General features: G+C 40.9%; 1 protein-coding gene across 1 annotated transcript; it reads right to left on the reverse strand.

Annotated features, from left to right (window-relative positions):
- Positions 1–6,792: 6,792 nt before the first annotated feature.
- LOC308233306 (thioredoxin-like) lies at positions 6,793–7,079 on the reverse strand (the record flags this gene model as incomplete). Its single annotated transcript, XM_080640227.1, has 2 exons — positions 6,793–6,891; positions 6,951–7,079. 2 exons carry the CDS (start codon positions 7,077–7,079, stop codon positions 6,793–6,795), a joined length of 228 nt encoding a protein of 75 aa, XP_080496353.1.
- Between the last annotated feature and the right edge of the window lie 4,078 nt (positions 7,080–11,157).

Raw genomic sequence — 11,157 nt, forward strand, 5'->3', positions numbered from 1 at the left:
GCATGGAGTGCAGACCCGCTGTGCGCAGGGGGAGCCCGGATCCTCCTTTAATCTCCTGGAATTAGGCAGGCATGCCGAAACAATGCTGAAAACAGGAGATAATCTGGCTGGGAGAGGGAGAGGGCCCATGTGGGGTGACTTCAGGTGACATCATGCCTGCCTCTCTCCTGCTTCCCTGCTTGCTATGGATGCCCAGGGATGCTCATTAGCGAATCGGGAAAGCCCAGGGACATTAGTGCAGGCTTAGCATTGGCAATTCGAACACTATCAAATTTTTATTCCTTTGAACAAACAGCACAGAAACGATGGGGAGTAACGAGTATGGCATGTTTAAGGAGCAACTGCATGTACGTTTTCTGCAGCAAAGCAAGGGAAGGTGTAATTTATTCCTTTAACAAACACGTTGAGTGCCTGCTCTGCGGCAGGACCAGGTGCCTAGGATGCAGTGGAGAAGCAGGCAGGGTCCTGTGTCCTGGAGCTTTGATCAAGGTGGGAGGAGCTCTGGGTTTCCTTCTCCATTAATACTCAAATTAAGATGGTGACAGAAACTTGACACTATTTCACCATAAAGAGTAATCGAAGAAGTGGCTATGCTTTTAAGTACTATTGTTATCCTGATCATTATTAGTTTGCCTATGAAATAAGTCAAAAGAATGATCATGTTCAGTTCTGGTAACGAAAGTCCTGATATTCAGTACTTGCACACGATAATGCTGTCATCCGTTGGCCCAAACCTTTTGGAAAGCAGTTGAGAAATACTTATCAAGAGCCATAAGGATGTTTATACCCTTTGGGTCAATAAATCCCACTACTGGGAATCAATCTTTAAGAAACTATTCATTGCGTGAAACAAAGATGCTCTGCTCCCGAAGTGAAGATGGGGTGTGCTACCTAACAATGCTTCTCTCCACAGCTGCTCTCGGGGTTCCCCTAGCTCACTTGGTTCGCAAAGTGTGGTCCCCCAGCCAGCAGCAAGAGCAGTGCCCAGGGCCCAATAGAAATGCAAACTCCTGTGCTGCAGTCTGGACCTACCAGTTCAGGACCTCGGGGGTGGAGCCCCTCAATTTTGAGTTTTAGCACAGTCGGCAGAGCATTCTGTCTCTTGCTCAAGTTTGTAAACCTCTGGCCGAACTCACTAGCAGGGATAGGAAACGTCTGGCTTGTGGGCTGTATGAGGCCATGAAATCCTTTGGTCTGGCCCTGCCAAGGTATTAGGGGTGAGTTAATTAAATGTTTGACCAAATTTAGCAGGCTAATTTTTTAAATTAAATTTAATTTTTTTAATTGTTTGAAGTATTACAAATAGTAGTACATATGTCTCCTTTTTTCCCCCTATTGACCTCCCCCCAGCCTCCCCTACCCCCCAGTACATGCCTTTACCTGCCCCCTCCCCAGAGTCTTGTATCCATTGGTTATGCTTATATGCATGTGTACAAGTCCTTCTGTTGATCTCTTAGAGCCCCCCGCCCCAACCTCCCCTGCCTTCCCGCTGTAGTTTGACAGTCTGTTTAATGCTTCTTTGCCTCTCTATCTATTTTTTTTACCCATTTCTTTCCTTTAAAAAATCTTGCCTCTGCAGACTAGAAATAAACATATAATAAGAAAAAATGTTTGAGTCCCAATTTCAATGTCCAACAGTTCTGAGTCCCCGTTTCAATGTCAAACAGTTCCTTATGTGTACATGTCAGCAATGATATTTGGATGGTGGGCACATGGTGGCAATGCAGGTCCGACCCTCTATGGTTTGGTCCTAGGCAACGTGCTGCTTCGCACAGCTGCTGACTGCTAGCGTGGCAAGGCGTCGTCAGCGTCTTCCATCTCTGGACTGTTTCTCCTCTTGTCTTTGTGGTTGGAGCAGACCTGTCAATTCCTCTCTGTTGCAGGAATCCACATGGTCTTGGAGTTGTTTTCTGAAAATATACAAACATATTCTCGACCAAAAGTTAATAAAGGAATCTTTTCTATATAATTGATTTGGGATCCTTTTTATTTTTGCCCAAACGATTTTCCTTTGTCTTATTTAGACACCATGTGTGTTTTTCATGGATGTCTTGCTGTTAGCATTACAAATGAAAATTAATTTTGTAAAGTAAAAATTTTCTAGATGTAATTTACTTATAGGATATTTTTCCTTACATGATATTACCCTACTATCCCCCCTTTTTTGATTAATGAAGGCTTTTGTAAATTTTATAATGCAGTCTTGATAACTTTAAATTTAAATTTTTGCCCCAAAATATGACTGCTTTAGGTTCTTTGCATGTTCAGAAATTTTACCATGAGATGAACTACCAATAGAAATTTTAGTTACCACTTTAGGAACAGCTTTTTGTCCAGTACAATTAAATTTTCTTGAATATTCACTTATTTCAATTAGCCTATTTAAATTAATCTGAAAACTTGATATTATTTTACTGTCAAATTTAATACTCTACCAACAATCTTAGTTTACCCTGTAAATATTAGTGGAAAGGATTATTTGCATTCTTGAGTAGGCCCTGAGCATTCCTGGTGCTAGGCTGGATTTAGATATAGGGCAGCTGCTGTTGGCCAAGTCTCTGTCTGTTACCTGGGTCCCAATCTGAGCTGGGCCAAGTCACTGTCTGTCACCTGTGTCCCAATCTGAGCTGAGCTGGGCGTGGGAAGCAAAGCAGTAGCAGGCTAATTTTTAAGTTGGTAATTTTGTAAGGTGAATGATGTTATAAATATCCAAGTGGCCCTTGGCAGCAAAAAGGTTCCCCACCCCTGCTCTAGAGCCTCTGGAAGCTTGACCAGAGCTGCTAAAGAGGGGTGCAGCGTGACTCTACCTGCTCAGTCTGGGCTCCCACTGCTCCCCAACTTATCACTGGCACCCAATTCACTAGGCACACTTTTTCTTGATTTCTTTGGCCAATCTTCAGAAGTTTCCAGCCATTGGCGATCTCTAAAACGTCTGCAAAGGATGCTAGAGTGGGCAAAATAGAGAGGAAAGAAACATGGGACTTATTCCCTCTCTGAGTTGCAAACAGGGAGTGCAAAGCCATAGGATCATCCCATGTCACCCTAGAAAGTGTTCTGAAAACCAGAGAATAAAACTGTCGTGTCTAAAGTGTCCCGAAAAGACAATTTCACTTGCTCCTCACACTACCCTGGGTGGGAGAGAGAAATTCTGCTGCAGGACAAACTCATCCTCTGGCCAAGCCTGACCAGGGGTGCCTCATGTGAGGGGCCTGCTCATTGGTTGATAGAATCTGCCAGATTCCCCTTCCCCCCAACCGTGACTAGAACGGCTGCTTATGCACAGTAAATTAGATGTGCTGCCATGCTGACAGCGACAAATTGGCAATTACAGCAGGAATAATTCTGCTCTGGACTTTTGCTCCTGAGTCCATGTTTGTCAGAGATTTCCTCGGCAGGCCGCCTTTTTCCGAGTCAGGCATTGCACACGAGGTGTCTGTGAACCTCTCCTCCCCTTTCTCCCAGGAAAAGAGCAGCATGGGCAATTTGCCTGCTGTGTCTCGCTGGTCCTCAGCCAGCTCAGCAGTCACAGCTGCTATCCCCTAGGTGTGTCCTCCATAGGAGGCAGGCCAGCAGCATCAGGTGGGCGTGGCTTCATTCAGACGGACCAAGCTGGGCTGAGGCTACATCCCACAAATTAATCAACTTATTAAGGGCTCTTTTAGCTTTGATAGTTACTGAATGGAAATGTGGAATCAACACGTGGTGTCTGTAAGTGCTGAATAGCTGAGGTGGCTGGCAGGATCCTCCTGCGGTCATTAGACATTGAAAAATGATTTCTTTTTATTGGTTTATGTAAACTTGGTTACCTGCTGGGGAGCACTATGGTTCTTTTCCCTGGCCAGTTCGACAGAACTGACCTTGGTACCCACAAACAAATGGAGATTAAAATCTAGAATTGGGCTTTTCAAACTGGAATATGCATGCACATTACATGGAAATTTGTTAAAACACAGATTTTAGCCTGGCTGGTGTGGCTCACTGGTTGAGCATTGACCTATGAACCAGGGGGTCATTGTTTATTTCCTGGTCAGGGCACATGCCCAGGTTGCAGACTAGATCCCCAGAAGGGAGTGTGCAGGAGGCAATCAATCAATGATTCTCTTTCTTCATGGATGTTTCTATCTCTCCCTCTCCCTTCCTCTCTGAAATCAATAAAAAATATGTATATTTAAACAACAACAACACAGATTTTAATTTGGTGGTGAGAAGGGGCCTGGGATTCTACATTTCTAAGTAGGTTCCAGGAGAGGCTGATTCTGCTGTCTGTGGGCCACTATTTGAGTAGCAAGACTATATAGAGCAGTAGTTTCCAAGCTTACCTGCACTTTGTAATCACCCGGGGAGCCTAAATATTGATGTGTCTCATGCCCCAGAGATCGTGATAATGGGGCTGGGCTGTGGCCTAGTCTTTGAAACTTAGACTCCAGATGATTCTAATGGGCCCACAAGTTGGGACCCTCTGCTCTAGAAGAACTTATAAAACAAATAGCTGATACTTAAGACACTCCTCAATAGCCCAATTAGCTTGAGAGCCAGGCTGAGGGAGAGTGTAGCATCCTCTGAGGGGGTGACTTGCAGAGCAGGCTCATCCTGGTTCCCAAAGCCAGCTGGGCCTCCGAATCACCTGGGAGCTTGTTAAAAACTTGGAATTCAGAGCATCATCTCAGAATTACTGAGTCTGCATCTCTAAGGTGGGGTCCTGGAAATGTGTATTTTTAACAAGCTTCTCAGGTACTGGGAATAGCCAGCCCAGCACAGGTGTGGGCCTGCTTGAGCACAGTAGCCATCTTTCAGGAGCCTTTCACAGGGGTCATTTGTTAACTTCTCCAAGCCAACTACTATTGCACTGCATTATATATGTATTATTTAAAGTAGATTCTGCTCTGTCCCTATATATCTTAAAAATTTCCACGTGGCTGCTGTTCTTCCATAATAAGCTGTTAGTGGCTGGTCACACTGCATGAGACTGAAGTGACCCCAGAACTCTTGGACCTACCCAGACATTGCTTCTACTGGTGGGATGTGAGTATCACCTTGGTCTGACCTCAGCCCTTTCTGGAAAAGGTTACTGAAATCTTGAAAGACAAAGCTGTGTTCAGATGGGGCTCTGGCTTCACCATAAGGCTCAGTTCTCATAAATGTGTGTGCCCTGGAGAGGGGTTCTCCCTCTCTTTGAATTATTTTTTCTGGCTTTGAGGGCAAAAGGTCCTAGTCGCGCTCTGCATTTGGAGAGATATCCCAATCTCTTTTCTGCTCCTCTTCAGAGTGAAGGATGGGTAGGATCTGGTATTGGAAATGTAAGATGGATCCCTGAATGACTAGCTAAGATGTCTGGTCTTAGGGAGAGGGAGAGATAGAAACCTCAATGATGAGAGAGAATCATCATTGACCTTTTGTATATCTTCTGTAGAGAAATGTCTGTTCAAGTCCTGTTCTCATTTTTAAAAATTGGGTTGGGTTTTTTAAGCAGGGAGCACTAATCAGTAGGGAAATGATATGGCCAGAGCTGTGCATGAGGAATATTGAGAATAAAAGCTAAGAAATGGGGACTAGTTATGAGGCTATTGCAAAAAATCCAAGTGGTAGATAAGAAAGCCTCTCTTTGGGTAGTAGAAATGGGGGAAAGGAAATAAAAATGGTTAAAATAAATAATATCCCATAAAAAGATAAGCAACTCTTTAGATATAGTTAGTGGTTGACCCTCCCAACTTCCTAGGAGATAATGCATGTGAAAGTGCTTTCATGTAAAGTAGGATGTTACTATTAGTAGCTTATTGCTCAGCAGTTTATCCAAATATTGGAAAAACTATCAAATTTAATGATTGTCAAAAGAGTTAGGTAAAAACAGAAGACATGTTGTCTATGATACGATGACATGACATTTCATGAAAAGAAAGTTATCCAAATATCACATCTACTTTAAAGGCAATCTGAATTTTAAGTCTGAAAATTCAGGTTTGAAATGGCATAAAAAGGGAAGTTTCTCAAGTGAGTCATAACAGGACAGGCTGTTCTTTTGGCTGCTCTATTCAAGCTACTCTTCAATCTCAAAAGTTTAAAAATACATGTCTGTGTCCCAGAGGAGTCATCATCTATGGCTTGGTACACCAACTTATGGTTTAGAAACAGGAAACAACTTGACTCACCTATTTCTCCATTGGGTTTTTAATAGAACATTTCCCAACATAAACTTCTCTCAAATTAATGTCCCTAGGTTATTTCCAATGGATATGAGTACAACAGGCTACCATTAACATCTAATGGGTTTCGCTTAGGGGAAGGGAATCATGTCTTAATCCTGGTAGAATCCTTAGATCCCAGCTCAATACCTGTCTCAGAATAAGTGATCAATACAAATTTATTAAATTAGATGTAATTGCACTTAAAAATATATTTTTTTATTGATTTTAGAGAGGAAGGGAGAGGGAGAGATAGAAACATCAGTGATGAGAGAGAATCATCATTGACCTTTTGTATATCTTCTTTAGAGAAATGTCTGTTCAAGTCCTGTTCTAATTTTTAAAAATTGGGTTAGGTTTTTATTGCTGTTGAGTTGTATGAGTTATTTATATGTTTTGCAAGTATTTTCCCCATTTCTTAATTGTCTTTTAACTTACTTTATTTTTTAAAAAAGGAATAGAATGAATATTTTATTGCCATTTATAATCTGATGGTAGTTGAGTATATAGTTTCTATACCTTATCTATTTTCTTTTTTTTTGTAAATAAAAAAATTACAGGAGCCAATGGATGGTTAACATGATTAAATTAATTCATTGATGGTGGCTTCAAGTTATTCCTTATTAGCTCCAGAAAACTCACCCATCTTTTGTCCTTTTTTAAAAAACTGGAAGATTGCCATGCATTTAACATCACACTCTGCAGCAACATCCTGACAGTCATCCACATATACTTCAAGGATACCACATTGGAATACTTTTCAGAGAGGGAATGAAGGAAGGGCTTGATCATTTTGCAAGGCCCACACCACGTGGTGGAAAAGTCAGCTATTACAAGTTTACCTCCTGCACTGTTCAAGGCTTCCTGAAAAGCATCCTTGCTCTGGATCTGCTTCATCATCTTGGTGGCTTAGGTCTCACCAGTGACTGTCAGAAGTGATGGAATTGAATGAAATGTGGCAGAATGAGCTTCTTAATTTTTTTTAAATGGTTGCTTTTGCTAGGCAGACATTTTTTAATTTGATGTAGTCTCACTTGTTTATTTTGTTGTTGTTGCTTGTGCTTTAGGTGTTATAGTCAAAAATTATCACCAAGACTTATGTCAAGAAGCTTTATCTTTATGTTTTCTTCTAGGAGTTTCAAGGTTTCAGATCTTACATTTAAGTTTTTAATCCATTTTGAGTTAATTGTTGTCATTGGTGAAATATAGGGGTCCAGTTTCATTCTTTCATATATGAATATCCAATTAGCCTAGCATCATTTATTAGAGACTCTTTTTTTTTTTCTCCATTGAGTATTCCTGACTCCTTTTTCAAATGTTAGTTTACTATATATGCTTGGATTTATATCTGGACTCTCATTCTCTTTCACTAGTCGATTTCTCTGTTTTTATGCCAATACCACACTGTTTTGATTACTATAGCTTGATAGTATAGCTTGAAATCAGGAAGTGTGATGCCTCCTGCTTTGATACTGTTTTTTTTTTTTTTTTTTTTTTTTTTTTTTTTTAGGATTTCTGTGACTATTTGGGGTCTTTTGTAATTCTATATAAATTTGAAAAAATTTCTTTTACTTCCATTAAAAATTTCATAAGAATCTGGATAGGGAGTACTTGAACATTCAGATGGTTTTGCTAGTATTGACATTTTAACAATATTAATTCTTCTAATCTATGAACATGAGATAACTTTTTATTTTTTTGTTTCTTTGATTTCTTTCATCATTATCTAATAGTTTTTAGAGTAGAGATCTTTCACCTCCTTAGTTCAATTTCTTTCAAAGTATTTTATTGTTTTTGGTGCTATTATAAATGAGATCTATATCTTCATTTCCTTTTCAGAGAATTGATTGTAGTGTATAGAAGCACTACTAATATTTTTATGTTAATTTTGTATCATGCAACTTTATTGAAATCATTGATTTGATCTAACATTTTTTGTTTGGTTTTTAGGATTTTCTTTATATAAAAGTATGTAACCTGAAAATAGAGATAATTATTTATTCCTTTTCATTTGTTATATATTTTGTTTCTTTTGCTTGCCTGATTTCTCCAGCTAGGACTTCCAGTGAATGCTCAATAGGAATGTTAAGAGTGACATCTTCTCTAATCTTAACTCCATCCTACTCTCAATTAAATGATCAAGCTTTGTCTTTAATCAGAAGTCAGTAGTGCCTTCCTAAAAGCTATATACAAATAAGTATATTCCTAAGGCATATTTTCCATGGCAATCATTCCTTAGATCCATGATTATGTAAGATTTGGTTTATGTGACTATGAGCCTTTAAAGACCAGGGATGTCCTTGTTCTTTGATGCTAAAACAGCACTGTGGAATTAAAATAAGAAACATATACTTCTGAAGGAAGGGGCTACCAGCGTTGACATTCCGGTGTGATTTCCTGTGCTTAGACTTGTTTCTTACTCAGTGCCTTTGGTAGGAATTCCTAGAAGCACAGCAAGAGACATACTTTGTCTGCAAGTGATTTTTGAGTGGGTTCTTTCAGATATGGTCCTTTAATTTTTTTTTAATTTTTAAATTAAATTTATTAGGAGAAGGTATGGTCTCTTCAGGAGTAAGGGAAGCAGGAGAGGAATTCAGAAGAACCTGGACAAGGGTGTGTGAGACTTAGCTTCAGTATGATGGTGGTATAGGGGGTTCTGGAGCATGAGTAGCACCCCAGAGTTGCCTCCGGGGTTGTAAGGGGGCCAGCCTTTAATACCCCATATCAGTGGTTGGCAAACTCATTAGTCAACAGAGCGGCAAACCGCGGCTTGTGAACCGCATGTGGCTCACGAGCTGCAGTTTGCCGACCACTGCTCCATATTATTCAGTCATTGGCTGCAGGCTTCTCCCACTCCTTCCTGGGGGACTGTGCCTTGAGTAAACTCCAAGGCATCTCCAGGGAAGTTGTTACAGTTAATGAGGATCATTCTTTAAAAAAGGGTGGCAGCTGACATTCACATTTGGGGGCTGGGAGGAAGGTGAGTGTACCAGCCCAAAAAAGGGATCAGGGTAAGGCACCAACAACTTCTGCTATCATAATGTATATTGTAAATGTGTGGATGCTGAGGATAGTCATTTGGTTGCAGAGTCACATTGACAGTGGACTAATTTTGAGCACACACATGCACACGCACACACACACATTTGTGGCTATACTGTAGGAGATTGTGGGTGGGGCTGCCTGCCTCACTATGGTACATGATTAGTAGTATTGTATATAAATTATTATTTCACCAGGAAAAATGAAATTATTTTCATAAAGCAACAAAAGTATTTTAATCCTTGGAATTCTAGTAAGGCATTCCAATGATTTTCACAATAGCTATACCTTCTTTTTTTTTTTTTTTCTTTTTTACATTTTTTTGGGACACCCTGTATATAGAACGAATATACGTTTTATTTTTAAACCTCACCCAAGGATATTTTCCCACTGATTTTTAGAGAGAGTGGATGGGAGCGGGGAGGGGGATAAAGAAACATCGATGTCAGAGAGACACATCAGGGGCTGGGAAACCTGCAACTAAGGTACTTGCCTTTGACCTGGAATTGAACCCACAGCCTTTTGGTCCTTGGCTCCGTGCTCTAACCACTGTGCAACTGGCCAGGGCCATAATAGCCATATCTTTTAAAAAACATTAGGTTGAAATTTATTGTTTAAAGTCAAAGTGACTATAGGAAACAATAGAGGTTATAATGGACCCTAGCTCTTACTCTATATGTTGTCACAGGCATTTCTGAGCAGACAATGAAAAGAAAAAGGACAGTTCATAGTTCTTAGCTAAGACTACCTCCACTGAATTAACGGGAGTGCATCATTGTGTAGAACGGCAGCTCCTAAGGAGAATCGATAAAACACCTTTCATTTATAGGGAAAGGTTAAACTGGGCCATAATAGAAGCATAGCTAGGAAATAGAAATGGAACTTTTTGATAATTCTAAACTGACCCATTCCAGACTTAGGGGCTTACATCCTTTCTGGCTGTTTCTGCCTGTGTCAGTGGAAACATCCAGAGACCTTCTTTAGCAGATTGTGTCGGTTTTTAAAACAGTGTTCATCATTAGGTTATAGTGTCTACAATAGAGCAATGTGGGCAGGAGATTAGGGCATGACGACCAATCTCTGCTGGTTTGGGGTTGGAGGCAGGTTGTGAATTGCTTATGAGATAAGCTGCTGTCCTTTGTAATTACTTGGGAGAAGGGGAAGCTGTTCTGGTCTTTCTAAATTAGAAAGGAGCTCAAGTGACATAAGGAAGGTTATTGCTTTTCATTTACAAACTAGAGGCTGGGTGCACGACATTTGTGCCTTGGGGTTGGGGGGTACCCTCAGCCCGGCCTGCATCCTTTAGCAGTCTGGGAGCCCTCAGGGAATGTCCCACTGACGGCCTAAGCCACAGTCGAATATCCTTAGCGCTGCTGAGCAGGTGGGCAGCTGAGCTAGCCAGCCATCAGCTTGGCTTGTGGCTGAGCGGTGCTCCCCCTGTGGGAGCGCACTGACCACTAGGGGGCAGCTCCTGCATTGAGCGTCTGCCCCCTGGGAGTCAGTGCGCCATCATAGTGACCAGTGGTTCTGTAATTTGGTCGATTTGCATATTACCCTTTTATTATATAGGATAGTTACACCAAAGAATGAAAGACTGGGTTTTCATTGAGTAAGTGGCAAGAAATCTTTGGAGCAGCTGATAGCTGAGGCATCATTATTGTGTTCATGTGCAAAGGATGAAACTTAAGTAGATGCACATTTATTTTTATGAAGGCAACATATTCCTACCATCCTGTACTTAAAACCAACTGCCTCATGATAAAGTCTTTTATGAGATTGCAGAGGCAAGCCAGGACTGAACCTGCCCACATGTGCTCACACCTTTTAGGTAAATGACTTTATTTCTCCCCTCCTATAAATGCTGGGCATAGCCAATGTGAGAAGGGCATGTTGATGCTAATGTTCCTGTGAAGAGATGGATTTGACATGGGTAGGA

This window comes from Plecotus auritus (genome assembly GCF_963455305.1).
Source record: "Plecotus auritus genome assembly, chromosome: 9".
Classification (NCBI taxonomy): Eukaryota; Metazoa; Chordata; class Mammalia; order Chiroptera; family Vespertilionidae; genus Plecotus; species Plecotus auritus.